Source organism: Typha latifolia, chromosome 4, assembly GCF_019914945.1.
Source record: "Typha latifolia isolate L0001 chromosome 4, TyphaL0001v2, whole genome shotgun sequence".
Lineage (NCBI taxonomy): Eukaryota > Viridiplantae > Streptophyta > Magnoliopsida > Poales > Typhaceae > Typha > Typha latifolia.
The window spans coordinates 4,711,188-4,736,268 of NC_133089.1; the positions used below are offsets into that span (position 1 = coordinate 4,711,188).

At 36.9% G+C, this 25,081-nt stretch overlaps 1 protein-coding gene across 1 annotated transcript; it reads right to left on the reverse strand.

Moving 5' to 3' along the window:
* Nucleotides 1-119: 119 nt before the first annotated feature.
* Nucleotides 120-24,936, reverse strand: LOC140786250 (phosphatidylinositol 4-kinase alpha 1). The gene is made up of 26 exons (XM_073134544.1): nt 23,455-24,936; nt 22,804-23,145; nt 22,561-22,722; nt 21,915-22,085; nt 21,615-21,773; nt 21,397-21,524; nt 20,449-20,755; nt 19,563-19,731; nt 19,166-19,383; nt 16,166-16,324; nt 15,897-16,079; nt 13,220-13,750; nt 12,739-13,098; nt 11,255-11,469; nt 10,343-10,523; nt 10,092-10,228; nt 9,817-9,970; nt 8,404-8,670; nt 8,171-8,248; nt 7,954-8,001; nt 6,304-6,470; nt 5,977-6,172; nt 3,660-3,800; nt 1,431-1,639; nt 1,196-1,357; nt 120-558 (listed from the first exon to the last, which is right to left on the reverse strand). Exons 1-26 carry the CDS (start codon nt 24,340-24,342, stop codon nt 300-302), a joined length of 5,991 nt encoding a protein of 1,996 aa, XP_072990645.1. The 5' UTR covers nt 24,343-24,936; the 3' UTR covers nt 120-299.
* Nucleotides 24,937-25,081: the final 145 nt, after the last annotated feature.

Consider the following 25,081-nt stretch of genomic DNA (forward strand, 5'->3'; position numbering starts at 1 on the left):
ACTGAGCACTCAGGAAATCTTGAAAGTTTCAATTACTTCTCTACGATTCTGTCTAATGTACCTTTTTCCCTTAATCAAATAACAGTACTTCAATTGGAGAAGAAAACATAAACCAGTTCTTTTGTGGAAGATATATTTTATACTTCTCTAAGAAAGAATAAACGTTTAATATGTTACAAAATCTTTGTTACTCTTCTACATTTCACAGCCTCACGAGCCATAGAACCAAATAATAAGTTAGCTACATGGTGTAAATGGATTCATTTGCAATATACAATCCAAACAAGAGGAGATGCCTACTACTTCTCGATCCCCTGCTGCAAGTACTGTATCAAGTCATAGCCAGCCGTCGTCCACTTGTTGTAAGCGTCAACACAAGTTCGTATCATAAAATTAGCTGCCTCGCGATCATTCATCTCTGGGTGGAATCGTTTCCGAAGATTACTTATAGGATCTCCCCTGCTAAAGCATGGGAGTCCGCTATCCACCATCAGCAGCACAGTGGTTATAATGCCGTTCATATGTCGCCGTGCTGCAAGGTATCCCTTGACGCACAAGCTGAGAAGGATGCAGCAATTAGAAAAGATGACCAAGATAGATACGGCGACTTCATAACAGGAAAACAAAAGGTTATACATACCAAAAGATGGCTTGGGTTTTACATGTGATTGCTTCAATTGCATCATTTACGTGAAATTGGTCATTGACAGGTATAAAGTCTCATGACAAACAATTGTTCTCAAAATTATGGATAGTCCATGAGGTTGCCCCATTTAGCTAATTATACATAAGAACAAATATCTTACCACAATGAACTTGTCATAGATATTTTAAATAGAAGCATTATACTGATGCTCTCTTGATGTGAAGAGCATAGCCATGATCGAATGACACTTGGGCAATAGCAGCAAAAGTTTGGCTCCGTACTAAAATGCTAATTCAACTAGGGTAATCTTATTGGGTAAATGGATTACTCCTTCCATGACAACCTTCAAGTCATTCATTTATGAATAATTTTTGCGAAAAGTTCATTTATAAAACTCTTTTTGAGAAAGTTCATTTCAGTATTTTCAAAGAATATGCTACTCTGCCAGTATTTAATCTGGAAATGCTTAAGACTCAAGCATTCAAGTATTCACAACTAGGACGCATGATGATCCTATCAATAAACAGCTAACAGAAAAGAATAACTTGCCTGACAAACTGGATCCAGGTGTCACTCTTCATTGATCCAGAAGGGTCGAGCAATTGAGTCATCTCATGACTCAACTTGAACTGCGCACTTTCAAATCGCATGTTTCCTCCTGGTGATGTCTCCAATATAAACCCAAAATCTATATGAACTAGCCTTCCCTTGCTGTAAATAGATGAAGGGATGAGTCCAACCATCTTTACTTACAAATGCATGTAAAAGAATAAACAAATCATACTTGTCAAAAAGAAGATTGCCATTATGCCGATCCTTTGGTTGAAGTAAAAGGCTAGCAACTGCATAACCAGCACTACTGATCATAAACATTTCACGTGCAGCTTCAAAAGAGGGAGAACCAACAGGACCATAGTCTTGCTGAAAAATCTCATATAAACCACCATCAGTGGTTTCACCCATTTGGTTTCTGCTCCGAGTATTAGGAACAACCTGCAATGTTGCTAAATTAGTAAATCTGCATGCCAGAATCATTTTCTGAATCAAAAATATAACAGCTTGATCAAATTTTTCAGAAAAAGAAATCGTCATGTGCAAATTATCTAAAATGTTCGCTCCAATGCAAGGAATTATATATACATAAGAAAATGAGCAATCAATTTAGTGCGTTTAACCTCACAATAGCATGTCACAGAGAGAAGCCAATAGGCCACGGTAAAAGCGAACAAAATTGTCCATTGGGACAAATAGCAACCATGTACAATTTATAGAGCCACTGCTGAAGGATGATAGAACAAAATAACTGTAACTTTTAATATCTCAGCTAGAGGATCTCTTTGCAGGTACAATTTTATGAGATGAAAGCAAATTTATTAGTCCCCAGGACGTAAATAGAAATTCATTAATATCCACAATCATGTTTCTGTTGTTGGATCGGAAGATGTTCATGGACATCATCCAGAATGGCAAATGAAAAACTGCATTTGTTGGCACAATGAGAAACACATATGAGTTATGATGGTTCAATCAAGATATTAGAAGTTAGAACTGTCTACTTTCCAAGAGCTACTGAACTAGTTCCAAATTCTATTACCCAGAAATTGGGACAAAAAGCAGCAGGACCCAAGTCCAAATGAAATGCTGACAGGTCTTGTTCATGACATGCAAGAGAAAAATCTATTGCATAAAAAGGGAACGCAGTAAACTAGTGAACAAAAAGTATTAACATCCTAAGGGTAAACATCTTTCCAAATCCAGCAGTCGTTGAATTAAATGATGGTATGAAAGAAAGGTAAAGGAAAAATGTATCAGATTGAATGCAATAAATCACTAGCACTTGTGTGTAAAACCAATTTTCTTCCTCTATATATGAGTGTGATGGCACCTCAGCGACAAGAGATGTGCGACTCAACACAGAAATATCAGATTGAGGGCCTGTCCTCAGCAAAGGAACTCCCTCCTCCCTCCCTTTCACCAAACCCTCAGGTTTTCCTCCCTCCTTGCGACAGATTCATTGGCTCTGCCTCCACTCCCTCACCAACCGACTGGCCATACCTCCCTTCTCCCAACCTCCTTTTGATCGCACCACTCCTCTATCCCCCATGAAAGAGGTAAGAGTGGTATGGGTGATATTTGAAGAAAATAAAATCTCCAAGTTAGGTCAAGCTTGATCAGGCTTCTACGCCAAGCCTGGGATTGGGTGGTCAGGCTTAGCCCCATGGAAATTGTTTGACGTCCAGGCCTAGCCCCAAATAGCATTTGGACCTACCCTAACTCATCTAATGGATATCCCTAAGCAGGTTATGATGCACTCTAGTTTAGTTGCTTGATGCAAAGTTAATGCAATCAACAAATGCTTTGCAAGGTCTCATAGAGGTGAAAGAATATGAAGATGAGATAGACAATCAAGAACATACCTTCTAAGGTTAAATATCAACACTGATTTTAATAACCAAGTATTGCAGCAATTGCACAGTAATGATAAATAAGTAGAGTAGGTCAAATTAAGCTTATGCAAACTGCAGCGATTAAAAGAGAAAATTGATGACAAGAACACAATTAGCTCTTGAGCAATATTTCGTAGTTGAAAGTTGAAACTACTAAGTGAAACAACATAGGATAGACAAAATTGATTGAGTGGTAAGTTAAACATAAGATTGCACAAGTTGCTAGATAACTCCAGAACAAACCCCTCAGATCTTTGTCTAACAAGAAGCAGAGCTCCAAATATAGAAAAGCAAGTATTTGGTACAAATAGTCTAGTCTGCAAAACTTATGACAAAAATATAATAATACTTAAAACACTAGATGGGATATATAAAGGTCAAAAGTATCTAAAACGTGAATAAAATACTCCCATATAGTGTTCCTTGTTCCTCAAGAGGTCAAGCATATGCAAAAAGATGTCTCATTCAGACAAACATAAAAGGGATAACCAATATACATTACTGTAGCAAGAATCTATACTTGAGAAAGGACCATCACCGAGGTATATATATGTATGAATGTTCACCTCAATTATGCCTCGTTCCGGCCCAGTGGGTAATACCCCATAAGGAAAGAGGTACAGATTTAACCCAACAGCTTCAAATATGTCCCTCAGTAGCGCAATCACTTGAAGAGCAAGAACATCTTGCCGACAATCATCACCAACCTGTGGTAGTAAGAATTAAGAAATAGTTTGCATCGACACTATATTTGTATCTTGACAGAACTACAAAATGCAGTTCTCAAAACAAATGAAATGTGAGTGCTAGAAATAATAAACCCAATTTTTCCTTTTCTTCATGCATAATTTTCAAGAAGTAATAAACCCAATTTACTTAGGGTCCATTGCGCAATGGAATAAGGAAAAATTGGGATCAAGATAATATGAAGACTTATCCCAGAATAAAGAAAGATTTAATCCTAATATCTTGTTAGGGGTTTGGTTGCAAAAAAAAGATAAAGTGTTCGGATAAAAATATGGGATAAGATGGTGTTTGATTGTGAAAGTTGAGACAAGTAATAAAAATAATCAAATTGCCCTTATTGCTCTTTTCCTAGTTTAACATAAATAGATATTCCTTCTTTCTTTTTTTTAGGAAGATGGAAAATAGGTTTAAATTAAATATCAATTACTATTTTATTTTATAATTATTATATAACCTTCTCATGATTAATTTTAGAATTCTTGACCAAAACATAATTTTATTAAATTCACGATAATTTACACAATAAATGAATACCATCACAAATAGTGTCACAGATGAGCATCCCATACCAAAACATTTTAACCAATATTTTGAAAAGCACAAGTTGCAGGAAGTCAACTCACTGAATAGCACCAAGGAGGAAGGCTGACTAGAGCTATCAAAATAATTAGGCTTGAGCTCGGCTCGATAAGACTCAATCAAGCTCAGCTCGAAGATGATTTCAAGCCTAAGTTTGATCTTCAAAATAGGCTCGAAAATAATTTCAAGCAAACTTGATCATAAACCGACATGATCAAACAGGTTCAAATTATTATTATTATTATTATTATTAATATGAGTAATACCTTCTATACTATACTATAATTTTATTATATTCTAAGATTTACTTAAGTGGATTGTTATGTAATCTAATCTTATAGAGTTTAGTTTTAAATTTTGATCTTCTCATATCTTTTCTAAATTCATAAATATCGCTATTAGTTTATATTTTTGAATTAGACCTTATTTTAAGCTTGATTTTAACCTAAATTAAACTTAATTTAATTCAAGCTTGATCAGGCTCGAAATTTAGCTTGAATTGACTAAGGCTTGAAATTGCTTATTGAACAGCTTGTTTAGGCTCGAACTAGAAATTAGCTCGAATTGAAATAATTTCAATTCAAGCTTAATTATTTTTAATTTAAACTTGATTAGAGCTAGGTCCAATCAAGCTCGGCTTGATTACACCCCTAATCACAAATAGGCCAACACCTAAGGCGGCCTAGCATTTTTAATATATAAAAAAATAAAAATAATTATATATAATAATATGATATATAATATATACTAATTTTACATATATAAAACTTTTATAAGTGTAATTTACAACCATAAAAAGCAATTACAATTTCAACACAAAATATGTACATAATTATATATATACATATATATATGTATGTATGTATGTATGTATGTATTTTGTCAATGCGTCTAAAATAATGGTTGGGTGCATGACAGCTAATGAGAGGAGAGAAAAAACAGTGCATGTCATATAGAACGTGGCCTTTTGTAAGCTAGTGAGAGTGTGAAGAAGAAGAACAAGAAGACAGGCAGCCTTGTTGGCCCAACCATTCAAAACACCAACACCTACTCCATTTGCGAGCAGGTCAGTGCTCTGACCAACCAAAGCAGCCTTGGCTGCTTTCAAAATACTGACTTTTACTGTAAATATATTCTAATATATTGCTAAGTATATTATAATTACATTACAATGTAAGGATTTGTATCTAAATTGAGATAAAGATTGGTCATTCTACTATTTTACCAAGGGCAAATTAATCATTTTTCCTTTTCAATAAAAGAGTGGGATAAACCATTTTTTATCTCAAACAAAACCTAGGATAATGTTAACTGGATATACAAAGTTTATCCCCTATTTTATCCCAACAATTTATAAGCTGTTTGGCAATGAATTTTGGGATAACAGAGGATTTATCACCGATAATCCCCTTTATCCACTTTTGCCAAATGGGACCTTAAAATATACAACTTTTCCATGGGTCGGAATTGAAAGGGTGAATGATATCAAGAAAGAAATCATGAACAGATTGTTTCTAGAACTTTGATGCCAAAACAGCCAAAGCTAAAGCAGCTTACCTTAAAAATACAAGCCTGTGGCTTCACATCATTAGGATCCCCATCCCTATCCACCACATTAAATGTAATCATTATAGGAACTTTTGCAGCCGACTGAAGTGGAATACCACTGTCAACCTGGATGCTTCGAACAATCTTGCTTGTTGCAGTAGGCAGATAGAGGTCATCACCTTCCACACTAATCTTTTCCAACTCCCTGCAAACAAACATCAATTTTGAGAACTATCCAACCTTTCCCAGACCAGCATTCCAACAATTTTCCACTTATCATATCAAGCCCACTAGGTCGATAAAATATAAGGACATAAGTTCTATCCAAGCATATACCTTCTAATACCGGCTCTTCGCTCTTCCTTAGGTAGTTGAAAAAGAGCACCAGAAATAGATGTGACTTTGTCAAAAAAGGAAAACTCTCTTTCAAACATATCACGAGCCTCAGGAGTGAAACTATTGATGATTCTCTCTCTAAGAATAGGGAGTATTGCCTGGAAGGTCTGGAAAAAAAAACAACAGAAAAATAGACTCAGGCAAGTGCAGCATTAGAAACTAAAAATAAAAATGAAAAATGATAATTTCTGCTGAAAAGAATGCAATAAAATCTGAGTGAAAAGTAAGGACTAAAGACAACACTAAACATTACTCACTGCTAAAAGAATCCTAAGTTATTAGTACCATTGTGGCATATCTGCACTATGCAAAGAAGTTGCTAAGAAAACATTTGAGCTCGACAGAAGCATTCACAGGCTATCACAAGTATTTCTGATCTTCTTTATCTAAATGAATATTGTAAAGCCGCAGCATTTATAGACTGTAGATGAAGAGCTTCCTTTGGTGGTTATCATTTCATTTGACAGATTGAGGTTACTGAGACTAGATTTGACAATTTACAAAGGATTCCGGTCTCTCGACTAGATCGACTACAAAAGCTAACTAGTTACAAAAGCAAAGAAGTTAAGCGACACGTTGAGAAACTTTCATATGGTAATTATTGATTCACACAAAACCAAACCATGAGTTCCAAAAAAGAAATGCCCCTCCAGTTGATAAATTGAAGCCACCTACAACAGACTACCACTATTTTGAGGAAAATCAAAACAGCCTGCAGCGGCAAGACTATGTCCATATACCTCTGGCTTACAGCAGCATTCAGCACTAATTCCTGGTTTACGTTAATCATAGAGGAATTGACACAAGATAATCAATATAAGGTTCCATACTATATGTTGTTCGTTGATTAAAGTTTTAGTCCATTTGCTTTATTCTTGCAAATACAAATGCTTAAAAGTTCCACCAGAGTTGATAATCGAGCATATAAGAAGATATATGTTCCATTGTAATGCCACTGGATTACGTTTTTAGTTGAGGAATCATACTGGTGATTCTTTTCTAGTGACATTTGTTTTTTTGTTTCTTCCAGAAAACTAGTTTGTTTAAATTGACAATTTTCCTAAGTCTTGTGCAACCTCTGTAACTTCCTAGGGGTCCCAGGACACCATGATTTTTGTGACCAATGCTTCTACCAAAGAGTGATGTCAATCACTTAATATCAGGAATGCATTCTTTTTTGCTATAACATTATAAATTATAGCACATACATTGATTAACCTTTTTCAAAAGCTAACTGCTCTACATGATGAAATGCAAGGATTTAGTATTCCTAGAATTTTTATCCCCAACTTTATTGAAAGGGCGACTTTTCAAGTTCTACCACAGCCCAAGAATTACCTAGACAATCTTTAAATGAATTACAATTCAATTGTCTTGTCTTGGCTTGGTTCACTATATCAAATATTATTGCAGAATGCAGAATACTTTTGTTTCCCTGTTTTCTCAAAGAACTCTAAAGTCTTGATGAGCTTATCATTGAAGTAGAAAATCTCTCAGGGTAAAAACACAAAATCACATGTACAAAGCATGCCAAAGCTTTCATGGAATCATGGATACAACTTAGCTAAAGGAACACCTTTCACCTCTTACCTTTGTACCATCTACTTCTTTTCCAGGATCCACAGTGCAAGATTCACCCTGCCATTCACAGTTTGCAAGCAAATGTCACAATAAATCAAAGAAGAAAATAGTTCAGCCAATTAGACTGATGTGTGAGTAATTGAGAACAAAATCTATTAGAGATAAAATCATACAACAAATGCTGTGCTTACGGCTTACAATTATTCAGTAAGAATTAAAGCTTCACCTGGAGATGCCATATCAAGATATGAGCAAATATGTTACTTCTTCGGGCAGCTCCAAGCAAGTATCCCTCGACTAACTTCTGCAAGAATTGCAATGAGTGAATGAGAGACAGAAAACAGTCAGGGTAAAAAGATGAGCGTTACAAGCAGAAACTAGGATTGTAAGATATGCGTTGATAGGAATCAAGTACGGACATAATTACTGAAATAAATATTTCTTTCAGAGAAAACTCACCCCTTCATCGTACCGGAGAGCCTGTACTAGCTGCGGCATAAAAAATGTAACACGTTCTGGTGGATAAGACTCCAATACTCTAAGAACATAGGCCATAACACGTGGATGGCCCTTGAATGGAGGAGTAAGAAATTCCAGAGCTTGGGTAATAGAACAGGAAGCCCAATGCAGTAATTGTTGCAGTAGTACAGAGTTATCTTCAACTGCCTTTGGAGTGACAAAAAAGGGTAATGCCTCGGGTACAGTACGAATCTCTAATATGTGGGTCTGCAAAATAATCAACAGATGTCAGATATAAAACTGGAGATATTTTAGCAGAACATTATAAAATAATGTATGAATCCAATGATAACTTTTTCTCAAGTTGATGATGCAACTGCTTTAAAATTAAAATATCCAAGAGAAATTAAGGAAAAGAACAAAACAGAAACTCTCAGGACTATTTAAAGATGATTGTCCTCACAATGAAACTTGCAACACAAATTTCTCTCCCATTAAAAAGGAAAAGTCCTCTTTTTACTCATTACTGCCACTGGTCTATCCATAACAAATTAAATGTTAAAAATAACTTTGTCTTATGTAGGGTAGGTTATCAGATAACTAGCTTTTCTTGAGTCACTTGCCAAATTTATGTGTAATACTCCAATTTCTTCATAAGCAGGGTAGGATACAAAGAGTTAATCCTAGCAACTGATGATCAGTAGCGCATTTATTGGACAAAATTATACCAAGAGAAGGTAAACACCGTTTGGATTTCAGAAAGGAATATAATTAACTCAAAGAACTCAAGGGAACCAGCAAATTTGAGAATGGCTTAGTAGCTACTAAAGGCAACCAAAGAAAAGAGAAGGGGTGCATCATAAGCTGCTCTACATTTGAAGGAATTAAACCATAGGATAGGATACATGACTTAAAAGGATATCACAAATAGAATCAAGCAAGAATAAGGAAATCACAACAAAGAAACCATGTACGTGTTATTGTCACAACTCATGACATAAAAGCTAAGCAGCACATTTGTTTTGTCAAAATGGTGAAGAAGTTCAAAATTCTACAACTTTTTATTTTGGCTTGCTATTATAAAGTCTAAGAAAACTTTAACAAAATTAGAAAGAGAACTTTAATGAAATTGTCCGCTACAAAAGGAGAAAAAGAATCTCTCTGTGGATCTCAAAGAACCATTTTATGATCTAGATTTCAAGGGTTAAAAGAAGATAGGCTAAAACGAATAGAGGCAAGGAACTAAGGAAGAAATGCATTATTCCCGAAAAATGGTTCTCCTCTTGTACCAACAGCAGATGGTTAAAAAAAAAAATCTTTTGAATTTGCAAGCTCATTTTATTATAGTCATGGAACCAGAAATGCTACTTAATATTCTTTAAAAATGTGCACATAAAACAATACGGAACATACTTGAACTAACTGAGTTACTTCGGATATCACAGTTGAATTAGTAGGAAATCTTGCTGTCAACGAGAATGCAATACGAGGATCAACAGAAAATGCAGTTCTGACATGCTCAATCCATTTATCTGAGCTAATTTTACTGCGAGAAGATGTGCTTTCCCTGTGGATAACCATAGATAAAGATGATTCACAATGTGACAAAAGTTGACAAGATTAATGGAACTAGGAAGTAGAAAAGAGTAACTAAATAAAAATGAACCAGATGATTTACTGAAAAGTACTTCATATTAAACGGTTGTGCCCAGACTTCAAGCCTGTCAGCTTCATACTGACAAAGCATTATAAGAAGTTGCTTACGCTTCTCCCTTCCGAGGGCATAATTATCCATCATTCCCCATACAGGATGGCTTAGATCAGTCTGCAAAGCAAGTGTACAAATGAATTTAAAAGCACCAAGGAAAAAGGATTTCTACCCTGCCAAACAATTCACAAGAATCTTCAAGAGAATAAGTCAGCAAACTTGAATATATACCATATTCATAAATTCATTTTCGCGTCCTCGTGCTTTCAAAGATGAATCAATGGAACCATCCACTCGCTCGTTCAGAAGATGATGGACAAATATTGAAACAGATTGAGCCTCACTTTGGGTAAAACTCTTGCTATTTGTTTCATACCACTCGGGCCCATAAGCAAACCATCCCAAAGCAGCACTAAAACACAAAAAGAAGAAATACAGCAAAAATGAATTACAATTGCATTATCGACATGAAATGTACATTGATAAAAGAAATACAACCAAGAAGAAACTTAACATGTATAAATCAAACACTACGGGTTCGTTTGGTTGCGAAATAAGAAAAAATTGGAATTGAGATAAAAAGATAACTTATTCAGGAATAAATAAAATTTGTATTCCAATTCTAATTTTGTGTTTAATTGCAAAAAGAATGATAAGTGATGGAATAAAAATATGAAATAAAATGGTGTTTGGTTGTGATAGTTGGAATAAGGAATAAAAATAATCAAATTGACCTTATTTCTGTAAATAACTTGGAATTAGAGGTATTTTAGGAATTATCTAGAAGCATTTTTTTAGATATTTCTAGGTAAAAGATTGTCTCCCTAGAAGCCAACAATACAGGATGCCCTATGATCATGATAAAAATTACATAAAAGTAGTTAATAGTTAAAAAAAAGCATGCATAAGGATACTGCATTCTTAAATAAGACCTAGAAGGCTAGAATGAGTAGCTTGACAAAGCTCACTGATCCAGTTCTTTCCTAATAAACAATTCCTTACTAGTAGAAGTGTAGAACCACACTTAGGAAGGTCCGCATAAGCATGTGTGTGGGAAAATATAAAGTAATTAGATACAAGAACTATGAAAGAGTGTCAGCTGAAGAGTACTCAAGCAGAAGCACAGGGAAAAGCAATTATTACCGATAAACCCTATCCTCCAACAGCTGAAGACCCATTCTACATTTCTGCAAATTATTCTGGGATTGACATGAGCAGAACTTTAACCCAAGGAGCATTGCAGTGAAAAATGTACCAGTTGCAGCAGGATGATGAGAAAAATGCAGAGGTGATTTCATCATTCCTTGCAACATCCGACCCAGAAGTAGAAGTTGCTCAATACTATCATGTCGAACAACCTATCAGCAACAAAGAGTAAGATGTACTAGTAAAGAAGAAAAGTGAAATAATCATTGAACACTGTAAAAGACAAAAGCAACATAAATGTGGAAACCAGTGATTCTTAGGCACTTATTCTAAAAGACTTTACAAGCTACAAGACAACAAGGACTGACCGATACGTATAAATTACCAAAATATCTTGAGAAACATTTGAATTTTGAATTTCTAATTAGCAGGAACATCCTTATAAGGATATAAATGTTACTCAGGTAGTTTGTTAAATGTTTTTAAGTAAATGATTCAAATTGTTCTTATAAGTCAAGAAACCATGCTTTTGGATTTACAGGAACTAATTGACTAGTCAGAACATGACAACTTGTCTCAAAAGAAACTAACATAACCTTCTAGTAAAAGTGTCAATCTACCATGCAAGGAACAAAAGTTAGACAAGAATGACTCTTCATGCTTCAAGGAAAAGCTTAAACCAGCATTAGCCCCTTTTGTAGCAATTAGTCTGTGTATTAAATTACAAAGTACTACAGACATTAATTTTCTGTTTTTCAATACTTCAAATCACTACTCATCAATGGACCATGATTTCATGATATGGTAGTCCATTGGCTAACAGACAACAGAGATTAAAATTCATATGGCATAGTTTACTATCAGAGCTCACAATTAAGTCAAAGTTTGAAAGTTCTTATTTTACTAAAGCTCGTGAGCTCGACTCGAGCTCTTAATGAGTCGAGCCAAGCCGAGCTGAGTTTTTTAGCTCGAAACCTTAATCGAGCCGAGCCAAGCTAGAGTAAGCTCGCTCGATCTCGGCTCAAATTAGTTCGAAATATATTATTATATCTAGCACAGTTGGTACCCAAGTTCAAATCCTACTTTCTCCATTTTTCAAGATAGTGTGTTGTTTGTTTTTAAATGAAGTTCCACTTTAGTCCCATATTGGAAACTAACAAACTTGAAATGGCCTTTATAGATAGTCTCTTAGACTATTAAAATGTGTTCTCTTAGACGATTAAAATGTGTTCACTCAAAATAAAATAATATTTAATATTTTAGACATGAGCCACTCAAACCATTTACACCCCTAATCAGAGGATATGAATTTCAAGTTCAAAAATAAGGTGCAAAGAAAAGCTTGAAATAAAGCCAAAAGATTCAGATAATTTCACATTTTGATGGGTTGCCTGCACCAATACGACAGAAGGAAGAAAGACAAGTAAAAGAGCAAAGGGAAAAAACAAAATAAAGTTTAGGAAGTTGTAGTAGTTCCTAACCTCAAAACGGTCAATGAGAAAACCAAGCCAAAGTCGATGGGCAATTAGCCCTTCAACTGGATCCTTTTCAGGCAGCATCTCAGGCTCACCAGGAATGAGATGCGGTCTCAATTTTGCAGCAGGACCAGCAAACCTCATATCTGATGCAAATAAACCACGTTTTGTATCTATTGTCCACAACCATGCATCAACAAGTTCTGCAAGAACAAGTGGTCCCAGAGAAGGTGCTGCAGAAACTAGCCATGTCCATATAAAAATTCCAGTATCCATTGCCTCCGGGGTAGAAATATAAGCAGGACTCCAACAAAGAAGACGCAGCAGCTGAGAGAATCCTTCCGGGTTTAATTCAGACTCAGAATCCTGGGCGTATATTATTAGCATTCAGAATTAAGTTTAGAAAATGGAGAAAAGGAAAAAGTTCTAGTCGTAATGTGCAAAGCACAGAGAGGTTCATCATTTAAACAAAAAACAATAAGTTTACCATATTTGATAGAAGTAGTGCAGTAGCCTGCGAACAAGTTACACGAAATTCGGTTTTTTCTATGTGTAAACCCTTCTCTGCATTACTGACAAATTGCTGAAGGTCTTGGACAAATTTTGTAAGAAGGATTTCATTAAACGACTCCCTTCCAAGGTGTGGATGTGGGGAGACCACTCCTGCTTTCAAGGACTGAGGGCCCAGACCAAATCGTGAATCAAGAGGTGAAATGCCAATACCGAAACCTCCTATGCTAGTAAAGAACCTTCTCATACCAGCAATTTCCCCAGCATGATTGCATTTCACTGTCGCACTCACTACTGCAGTTGAGAGCACTTCCAAAATAAAGCCTTCTGATACTTCCTTTTTTGCTCCTGATGCTGCAGCAGCAGAATCTATAACTGCAGGAATATTGGCTGTCCTAATACCACTCCAATCATTTTTCCCACTGGATATTCGTATCTCAGACAAAAGGGAAACCACATCTGATGCATGTTGTGTTCTTTGCAAAGCATTTGGTTTGCAAAAATTTTCCTGATAAAAGAATAGCAAAAGGTAGAAAACAACCGATAATTAGACAACTGAGGCCAAAAGATAGTTGAAATTAGCATATCTAAATTATAAGTTCTCAATTAATTATCTGACCAACATAACTCTAATATTCACACACTTCTGTAATTGGGTTCTGCCAGTCTTCCCACACCCCAGCTTTTACCCTCTCACCCTCACCCTGCTTCCCCACTCTCCCTCTCTTCTCTTCCCTCTCCCCTGTACCCTTTTGTGAATGCTCAATCAAATCTAATCCCACTCTTCAGAAAAAGAGAAAAATCTCTGATATTCACACATTCTAACAAGATTACAATTACAATGCCTCAAATTATGCTTGATTAGTAATTCCTATTACACTTTCAGTGCATGAGATTAAAAATAGATAGTCGAATGATCATCCATCCCATCAAATTCATGCCAGAAACCTAACATGAAGTTTAGTATCTAAATTCACAGTTTCATTTTCCACAAAAAAGTATTGCGATATATCGTCATATAATGCATTGATATAACGCTGATAACCATGTCAACAACCTGACAGGAACAGCCAAATCTTACATGGAAGTCAAGATTTCTCCAATAAACTGCCATTATGTATAGAATCATTACATGAAACAAGGTCAACTAATGATGATTTGTTTACGATACTTCTAAACTACCAAAGTTTTAATAGATAACACTTCAGTTGCTAAGAATATCATAGTGTAAAAAAACCTGGGATTGCCACACCAATAGCACAAGGCATGCTGACCATGGCTCGGCAGTACTTATAGCAGCCATGTGTCGTGTTGAGCTGGTATGTCGTTAGTAGGGGTGAAAATAGATCAGACACAAATCGGACAGTGTTCAACCACATCCTGATTCATATTTTTGGCTCGGATATGAGTTTGAATTAAGGAGAATGAACGGATAGCAAAACTTAAAACTATATTCTAACCAAACAGATACGAATAATTTTCGAATATATATCAGATAATTTTCGAATAGAAGATTGGAACTTAAACGAACACAGATCAATTTTTAAATGAATTATAACCTTTCTTTTGGATACAATTAACACAAAATATTAAGAGTTTCAAGAAAATCATTTCTTGCTTATCAAATACATATAAAGTAAGCAAAATCAATCTCTACAAATAATATAAAAACATATTATTAGTAATAATATCAATACTCATCATTTAAATAAGCAAACTAAAAATTGTAAATTGTTCAAAAAATATGCAGGCAAACGAATTATTTGACATATGTATCAATATTGAAAAAATTATACCTGACCCATATCCATATTCGAGGTTTTTTAAAAGATATACCCGTGTCCGAATAGGTATCCGGGTCAGAATTAAATTTTTCACCTGAATCTAGTCTAGATCGGGTCAAAGTTAATCTAACTCATTTTCACCCTAGTTGTTAGTTTACTGAATAGTCTTGACATGCCAAAAAGCAATCTCTAAACCTTTCTAGGGCCTTAAATATATTTAGAGGCTTAATTAAAGTCATTCGACACTACATATTAGTGTGGCATACGCAATTAGATTATGATCTCATGATTCTCCCGATTTTTCTAGGACCCTCTTTGTTAGGGCTAGCGCCTTCGGGAATACCAAAACTTCCCTTTGATTTCTAAAATCTTATAGTATAACTTGTATAGATCAAGCATCAAAATGCAAAGTGGTATGGAAAGAGATGAAAGAGACCTCAAATTAGGTTTATTTGAAGTAAGCATGGAATGGCACCACACCATGTGAGCATGACAGAACACTAGTTGGGTACAAAATATCTATTAAACAGAGTAAATACAGTAGCATTATAGATGTGAATTTCCAACAAAAACAATATCAATCAGATAGAGGAGAATGTCTTCATATATTAATATGTTAAATGACAATATAATATAAATTCACAAGAACCCAAGAATATATAATTAATCCAAGCTCCTGCAGCTAGTATCTATATTAAAAATATTGTTGTTGCGATAGTTGATCGAGAATATGGCATCACTATCAAAATAAACGATGAAGAGTATCTAGATTATCAGCTCAAATGGCCTTACTTTTCAAGTTAAGAGAAATCCTGTAAAATAAAAAGAATTGTAGACTTCTGGTTTAAATTTATCAATTTTTTCACAAACCTGTAGAAGACCTTGTGTAGTGCATGGAGCATATGACAGTGCATTAGTTATCCATTCACGAGCAATCTTTTGATACAATGAACGAACAGTAGCAACCCAGGCAGGATCATTAACATGAGAAGAAGGTATCTCACTATGAACTGAAATTAGAAGCAAATCCAAACACGACGAGTTCCACAGAACCTGCAGATGCAATGTAATTACCATTCTCCAGCAGAACTAAAAGCTATGTAAGTTAAATTAGTATACCACAGAAGGATATCACCAACCTGTGGAAATCTTTCCTTAAGCTGAGTCAACAAGTTAACAGTAGTATCACGAACATGTTCATCCCTCTGTGACATGTTCTTTATGAGGAAGCATGCATGAGCAGAAAGAACCAATTCCCTTATATCAGCTTCTTGTCCTATTTCAGATATTCTTTCCTCCTGGATATTCAATCAGGTTCATTACTGTGCAACCAAGTCAATGTCTATAGCTAAATAAAGGTAGTACTTATAAAGCATGAGTTCATGAGAAATCATGTAATTCTGAAAGAAGGTATTCAAAGGAACAATACTATGTTTCCCATGAATCAAATTGGTTGGATATAAGAAATTGATTAAAAAAATTATGATGGGATCATCAGCAACCAGGAATTAAACCTGCATGTTCAATAAATAGTATGCCATTTCAGTTAGGTATCAGACAGTATAAGAAAATCTGGGAACAATACTATGTTTCCCATGAATCAAATTGGTGGGATATAAGAAATATATAAAAATAATAATTATGATGGAATCATTAGCAAACTTGATCAGGAATTAAACCTGCATGTTCAATGAATAATATGCCATTTCAGTTAGGTATCAGACAGTATAAGAAAATCTGGGAAACTGCAGTGGTGGTATTTCCAAGCTTGACAAGAAAAGAGTTAATTTTGGTTATTAACAGCTATATCAAATTCACCACCAGTGAAATGCAAGCATGTTGACATGCAACTAAACAAATTCAGTAGTGGAAGCCAACAGTGAACTATGATATAGTGTAGACTTCAATATTACGCAGTTACAATCAGTTGGTGGACAGTTGGGATCCAATCTATAGAGGACAACAAAATTCCATCACAAGTTTCTTCTTTTCTTCTTTCTCACTTGCTTTGAAACTTTTACTTATAGTCACCTGAAATAACATCAGAACAGGGTTTTTAAACCTAAAACGGCTCTCAACCTTTAATTAATATAAGTTGACTGTAAATAGGGCTCCAGAACTCAAACTAAAGGTCACCCTGGTTTCACAGATACATGAATGCCAAACTAAAATGCAGAAAATCATTAATGAACAAATAAGGCCTAGAGTCTTGAGATCTTCTGGGCCAACTTGGGATGCCCAATAGCCATTTTGATGGCTCCTTCATAGCCAACCATATCAACTAACTTCAGTTACCCAAGAGTCTTGATTTCTTTTCTTTTGTAAAATGAAGATATATCTAATTTACATTATAAGTCCCATTAGAGTATTTATTTCTAGTTAATTTGCAGTTTACTTTTGTTAAAACATTCTCCCACTAATAAATCAGTTTTATATCTTTGACAGAGTACCAGGCTGTTTCAAAATATCAATGTACTGGAAATGTAAGAATGGGTGAATGCTTTACTGGCAGTTCTTGATTTCTCCTGAAACATGGTGTAAAATGGATACTGGATAGAGATGCAACTTCACTTCTACTTCTAATTTCAACTTGTCTGCCATGTTTACATGAGACAAATCTTGCAGGATAACTAATATCTATCTGTAGATTGCAAACACAACCTTTCCAACTTGGAGCTGATTTCCAAAATGTTGAACCGTTTGTCACTTTGTCTTCATTTCTGGCTTTTGATTTATGATTTGTTTGCTCCGATAACATAATAGAGAAACCTAAGATATCCAGCAATTATGAACTCACGATCTGTTGATGGGACAATAGGACTACTCAAGACTATCCAATAGAAGGGCTAAGGGATACTCATCTCTGGAACTCGACTTTCTAGCAGAAAAGAATTAAAGAAAAGAAAAGGCAAACCCCATGACACCATGACCTACTAGTCAGAGGCTTTATGTCCTTGACTAACCATCTAACCTGCAAAAATGAAGCTCTAAGTCCCATGAAACTGCTTCTCATGATACCATGCCAGCTAGCTAAGGTAGTCCATGCTGGCCAGGCCAACACTATCCTTGTTGGCAACTTGTGCATGTTACCGACAGACCTCATCCTAAACAACGTCATGTAATACAGCTCTTAAGCAAATTAGCACAATTGACGGTAGGTACTTTTGATATCGTATGTTCCAAGCTTGAATGCATCTTACATTTTCTTGTCAATGCTTTACTACCTTGGATTTGCTTCCTTTTCATGAAAAGTAACTATCATCTTGAACATCTTTAATTTATGAGGTAGTTCTCCTCAGAGGAACACTAGCATATTTTCAGCCATGTTATATAAAACAAACTAAATACTAAAACATTTGTAATCCAACATTGGAACAAGTTAAAAGGTAAAAACCAAAGTTATTCTATCATATTCCATGGAAGACATCCAACAAAGATCTGGTTATCTTTGATGAAAAATGTTGCATGTTTAACAACTTGGAGTAATGACCAAGTATGGATGTTTAACAAAGATCTGGTTATCCCGCTCCCACACGGGGCCATGTTTGGTCAGTTCGGGATCGGCCAAAAAGGCCCAATACAAGTTGTTTAAAGATTTAGGTCAGACTCAAAAATAGATCTCTCTCTCTCTCTCTCTAATACTTCATTGAGCTCATCGACTTCGCAATCCATTTCTCCTCTCTCTCCTTCTGTTTAACTCCTCCTTGCTCTCTCCCTCATTTATTGCTGCAAAACAGTGAAGAGAGAGATCTATCATCTCATTTCTACAGCAGTAATTTACGAGTGTAGAATTTACTATATTCAGCTTGGAATTTATCATATTTTTAAGTGAGCTTTTTTTAAAGTTTTTTGGCTTCATATGTGAGTAATATTTATTTTTCTTATTTTTCATGTTATTTTTATAAATTAAAAAAAATCTATATTTTTAAATAATTTTTTGAATTTTATGTAATTAAAAATAGTATGATGTCGTACCGGCCTATACATATCATTTTTTCAAAAGGTTGTTCCTAATCTCAATCCCAATTCTCAGAACCTTGATAACGACTATTAGGACCATAAATGAAGAGCATTACAATCTTATGGAGGTAATTTCCTGTATAAGAGTACAAATTCAACCATTGGAAAGAGATAAATACCAGCCATGACACTGCTGTCTCAAAAGCCCTGTAAACGATTGCTGTCAAACACTGAAAGACTGCGGGCAGCAAGTTCGGAGTGAGAAGATATTCAAAAACACAACCGAATGCACTTCTTGATTTGCTTGAAGTAGAGTTAGTAGAAAGTAAGCCACCATTACAACTAAAACGAATTATCTCCAAAAATGCAACTGCAAGGAGATATGTAGCCTTAACACCTATTGATGAAAAGAAAAAAGAGAATATATAAGATACCATAAAAAGGTATTTAGCAACATTTTGTATCTAAAATATTCAACACAAAGATAAAGGACAAATCGTATGAGAATTCTAGGAATTTCTAGAAAGGTTATAGACAACCAAAAAGAAGCTCTGAACAAAAAAATGGCACTTGAACCTGAAATTGTACTCATTGCTGCTACCTCAACTCGACCTCCTAAAGCAGCAGAAAGTGCAGCTCGCTGACCTACAGCAGCCTTCTCATTGCCACTACCTCGACGACTACCAGGGTTATGAAGAGCATTTAATTCTAGCTCATCTTCAAGCCATTTCACTGAGCTCACAACCTGTCACAGACCAAGGTAAAACGGATATACAGGTAAAAACTAAAAGTATCAAATAGCAAAACCCACACAAACACCTAAAAGCAGGAATCAATTCTGTGTCCAGTGACTCCAGTCAAACAATATTGGAAGATTATTTCATCAGTGGATTCAGTGCAACTATAAAGTTTGAAAAATATTTTTCATAGCTAGAACAGTACATGCTAGCATTGTAGTGGTCCAACCGTCCAAAATTCTGAGGCTAAATATAAGAGTAGAATTCAGTCATACAAAAAGGACATCCCTGAGAACAAAGAGGCATTTCAAAGATATCAACAATCAAATGCTGGCCATCTCAAGAAGAGAGAAGACTTCTCTTCTCTCCCATTAATCTACACCCACTCACATCCCTGACGGATATGGCATAAAGTGAAATTCACTTCTCAAATCCAATTAATTCTACTCGTCAAAACTGGTGTTGGTACTGGTTTCACAAGATCTTGATAAAGTGGATGTGAGAAGCTTTCAATGGGTCTAATAGTTCAGAATGCAGAATCAATTATTCTTCAACAAATGTAATGGCCTAAGACAGTAGCCACTGGCCACCATATAAAGGGCAGAATAAAAGTATATCAAACAACAGATGTTTGCAGAGATATATATCTTCAACTGCAAAAGAACTTCAATAATTAGAAGGACAGTCACCTTTTGTCCCTTTTAGCTGCATCAGATCTTACTTACCAGGGGTGGAGTTCCTTGTGCAATATGCTGCACTGCAACAGACCATAGACTGTTCCACATATACGGTCCAGCTACAGCTTGAAGGCAAACAGCACTGATGCTTCCTAAACTGTTTAATGAACTGGAAATGGATTTCGAAGGCATCTGATTTTGTTGAATCGGAGGAGCTAATCCAAATAAAACAATATAGAACCACAGGTTGCGAAACAATTTCAAGACCGAAGGTTCGACATTGGAAGCAGGATCAAAATCAGAGCATATTTCAGCAACTGCTGGAAGTAAAGGACCTAAGAAATCAGCACCACTCCTGCAATAATCAATATCAAATTAAGCACACTATAAAAAACTAATAGTTAAATGAAAGAAAGAAAGAAGAGAGAAAAGAAAGAGTCGAGTTGTTGACAGAGTAGCTTTACTGGAAAATTTAACAGCCCAACAGCCCAAGCAACCAGCCCATATTTTTACTTGTGTCATTTAGTCCAAAAAAAGGGGACTTATAAGCAACCTAGGTGTGAAACACCGTATAGGATGCGTGGTTTAAAAATAAGTTTTAAGGAAGTTGATAAGTCATTTGGATCTATCCTGTCAAAAAGAATATTACACCAAACAGAATCCCATTTAACTGAGATGAAAGAGTAAAACACTAGCGGTACATGGAAATTCAACAAAACATTTTCAAACCAAACAGTTCACGAATAAGAAATTTTCAACAGTACCCTATTTTGAGTGTACGGGAATGAATGTAAGACTGTTAAGTAACAACTGACTGGTATAGAAGGAAATTCCATATTCTATTCTCAAACCATAAAGCTGATAGCCTAAAGGCATATTCAGAGAAAACAACAGACAGACACCTGAGCATATCCGCGGCTCCCTAAGCTGGATTAAAGTATCTACAAATTTAAAAAGCAAGAAGACTGAAGATGAATCGAGTATATAACATTCCACCTCCCACTTTTTGATTCAGCAGCTAGTCCCACATCAGAGCACAATGACAATAGCCTATGGCGGTAGTCTGCTCTCAGTTTTGGGCTGGTGAGATGTGAAGCCACTAGAAGAAATCCTGCAGGAAGAGTCTAGAATATGGTTGAAGCAGTAGTTAGCTCAAAAGATTGTAGCAGATAACAGGTTTTCAAGATAAGCTTCAGAAAGAACCTGCAACAGACCTCAACTCGCTCTGTTGTAGATTCAGGTGGTAGTGTGTTATCATTTGCAGATCCCACAGTCTTAACTTTATCTAAATAGCTTCTCGTCATTAAGACAATTGTCTCGCGATAGGACTTTTCAAAGCCCAGACAAGCCACATGGGAGACTGCATCAAGTAGCTGAAATTTTGCAAAACAAACTGAGTCTATTTACAGTGATTTAGCTGATGTAAATTACAAGTGCCGATTAATGAATAAAGTATGTCAATAGATGGAGAAATTGATACAGAACATGTACATGCTGAAGGAAAGTTTTCATACTCGGAGGCGCAATAAATTTGGAGATGAAGCATCACCCTCTTCTAAATTTTCTATGAATAGGGGCAATATCATGTCTACGACTTCCCACTTGTTGACAGATACACTCAAGTCTGCCAGTAGACGAATGAGATTTAGCTGCACAACAGGAACTGCTTGTTTTTCTTTCTCATCCTGGAATAGAAGGCTCCATATTAGTCAGCTCTCCCAATTATAGAATTCACCTTCAAGCAATACTCAAATGACAGGTCAAAAAAAGTTAAATCTTCACTATGGAACAGTAGGCCACAGTACATAATAGAACCACGCAACTGACAGAGAATAACAAAATTCATTGTCCAGTATAAAACTAAATAAAAGCAAAAACTATTAGAATTTTACAAATGCAAGTGAATCAGTGGTAAAAGAAAAGGTACTTTATGGCAAGCAAATATCTGAAATCTGTCGGGACAAATATTAGGACAAGACCAAGAACTAAATAGAACTGAAGAACTCCGGTATTAGATAAGCATATGTGTTAGTACCAACATATATCAGGTCACACCATAGTGTCCAGAGACCACCACCAACAGTATTGTGGAAGTCTGTTCTAATCATGGTGATATTTCAAGAAGAAATCATATTTAGTACAAGATAAGGTAAAAGTAACCTGTTCCTCATAATCATTTCGTTCACGAATGCTTGCAGCCAAACCCATAATAAAAGTGTCAACAAGAGCCCTATCCTTGCTCCAACCAAACTCAATAATCTCACAGCTCAACTTTGTAACAGTTTCAAACATTGCGCCTGGACCACTGCCCGACAAATCCGCCTGTTCCAAGCACAAGAATCAAGCTAAATGTTTTTTCCGGGAAATGCTCCATAAAACTAACACACAAAGCAAGAAGCACACTTGAGCACATGTCGTTAAAACAAGTGGCTTCAAGGGGATAAGCAACACTCTTAGCAGCTGGCCCCCACGAGAGACGGTTATTTGGCTGATTCCACTGAGCAACGTGCTGAAGAGCTCCTCGCAGATCTTCAATTTTCGCCAAGAGGATAGTATACATGCTTCCGCAGCATCTAAGAGCGATGCAAGCGTCCGACGCAACACATCCTTGGTGGACTTACCATCTGTCTCCAGAGAGTTGAGGCTTTTTATTTGTACGATAGTCGCAGCTTGACAGCATGATATCTTTGTGTTTATTCTTGCTTTCAGTTGTGCCCCCTGTTCCCTCCAATCACGCTTCCGAATCTAATAATGCAAAATAACAACACAATGTCAAATCTCTCGCTAAACAAGACAGTAAGTACTCAGGAGGACAGTACCAGACCTATTCGAAGTCAACCCAAGATTATGCTCATAACAAACTGAAACAAGGGAAATGAATTCAAGTTTCTGGTGGATACATGAACAAAACACAAATAGAGATTTATCATGTAACGAAATTAGTTGCAAAAAGCTATCAGAGCATGACTCTTGTCACACGATCTCCAATGCGCAAGTATAATCCAATGCGATTCACAAAATAAATGATCTGAAGCAAGACGTACGCCCACGTACCTTGAGGAAAGCCGGCAAAGACTTGAGCTGCTTCGCGGCTATCTTCCTGACCTGCTCCAAATGCCCCATTTGTATACTCCCCGACCTATCAAGAATCTGCCCGAACAACCTGAACGCAATCTCCTGCCTCTCCAACCCTTCGATATCCTCCTCCTCAAACGCCACCACGTCCTGCCTCACGGCCGGCGACCCCCCACCCCCATCTGCAGATCCAACGCTACTCCTCCTCCCTATCCCCCCACTACCGCTCTCATCTCCCTTCGACGACGAAGCCGCCTCGCTCATTGCATCGTCCGCGACGTCCCGGTCCTCCTCCTTCCTCTTCCCCTTCGACGGAGTGCTATGGAAGGACGACGCGTCGGAGTCGTCAGAAACGGACGAGCCAAACTCCTCCAGGAGGCGCTCGGCGAGACGGCCGGCGTCCGCGGGGGAGATCGGGGGGCAGTTCTGCGCGGCGGCGGCGAGGAACGCGCGGGCAATGGCGGGGTCGCCTTCGGCAGCGTTGAGGACGGAGAGGATGGTGTAGGCGGAGGAGGAGGCGAGAAGGGAGGAGAGATCCGGGGAGAGGTCGGCGGCGCGGGAGGCGAAGCGGAGGAGGTCGGAGAGGAAGGGAGATGGGCAGAAGGACTGGGGCCAGAAGGAGGGGTGGAGGGCGGAGGGGGAGAAGGAGCGGAGGAAGTCAAGAAGAGGGGAGGCGAAGGAGGGGGAGGATGAGGGGAGGGGGAAGAGGGAGAGGAGTCGGGCGAGGGCGAGGAGGGAGTGGAGTTGGGAGCGGGAGGCGGAGGATGAGGAAGGAGGAGGGCAGCGAGAGCAGATCCACGCCATCTTGTCGGAAAGGAGATCGGGGTTTTGCGCGATCAGGTCGCAGAGCTCCGTGAGGGCTTCCATCGCGAAAGAAATCAAGAAAGACGAAGAAAGAGAAATGTGGGACTTTTTTAATGTTTCCTCTCTCGCTACGATCCGGTCATCGGGATGATCGATGTCGTTCTCCTCTCTCTCTCTCTCTCTCTCTCTCTCCCCCTTCTCTTCCCTCACTTTCTTTATATGATTCCAGCCTCCAGGGCAAGGCGTTGAGGACCGGTTTGCCGGTGGATGCGGAGGGTACAGAAACGAGTACTCCGACAATCCTCTTAAATTTAAATTATGACATTTGGGTAAAAAACCTGAGTATTTTCTTCTTCTTTTTTTCACCCAAAAATAAGAAAGAGGACAATTTGTTTACAAGATTAAATAAACATATGCCTGTGTTGATTCAGAAAATTGACGATAGAACTCCCGAACTAAGCCTTCAAAATGGAATTTTAAGGATATGAGAAGGTTTGCAAAGATGTTTACCCTCCCTGGCTTTGCTTCTCCAGTTATCCTCACGGGGAGTAGGACTGGAATCTGATGTATACTTTTACAAAGACTTTCAATGGAAGCTCTATATTTATAGGTGGCTTCAGAAAGCTCTTTCTACGTTGCTAATGAAAAAGCTCCCTTCGGCGATATAGTGCTGCTAACATGCTAATTTGTTCCAACTGAACGTTGACTCCGAGAGGTGTTTATTTTTAACTGTGCTAATTTGTTCCAGCTGAAATGATAGTTAATTTTCGCTGTGTTTTGTTCGTACATAAAAGGCATGATT

What these genes read in the sequence shown, in the direction of transcription:
- LOC140786250 (XM_073134544.1), bottom strand. Translation starts at nt 24,342, where the DNA reads ATGGAAGCCCTCACGGAGCTCTGCGACCTGATCGCGCAAAACCCCGAT. An exon ending in TTTTAACGACATGTGCTCAA is followed by an intron (nt 22,723 to 22,803) that starts GTGTGCTTCTTG and finishes TGCTTGGAACAG; the next exon opens with GCGGATTTGTCGGGCAGTGG. An exon ending in CACTACTTCTATCAAATATG is followed by an intron (nt 13,099 to 13,219) that starts GTAAACTTATTG and finishes ATATACGCCCAG; the next exon opens with GATTCTGAGTCTGAATTAAA.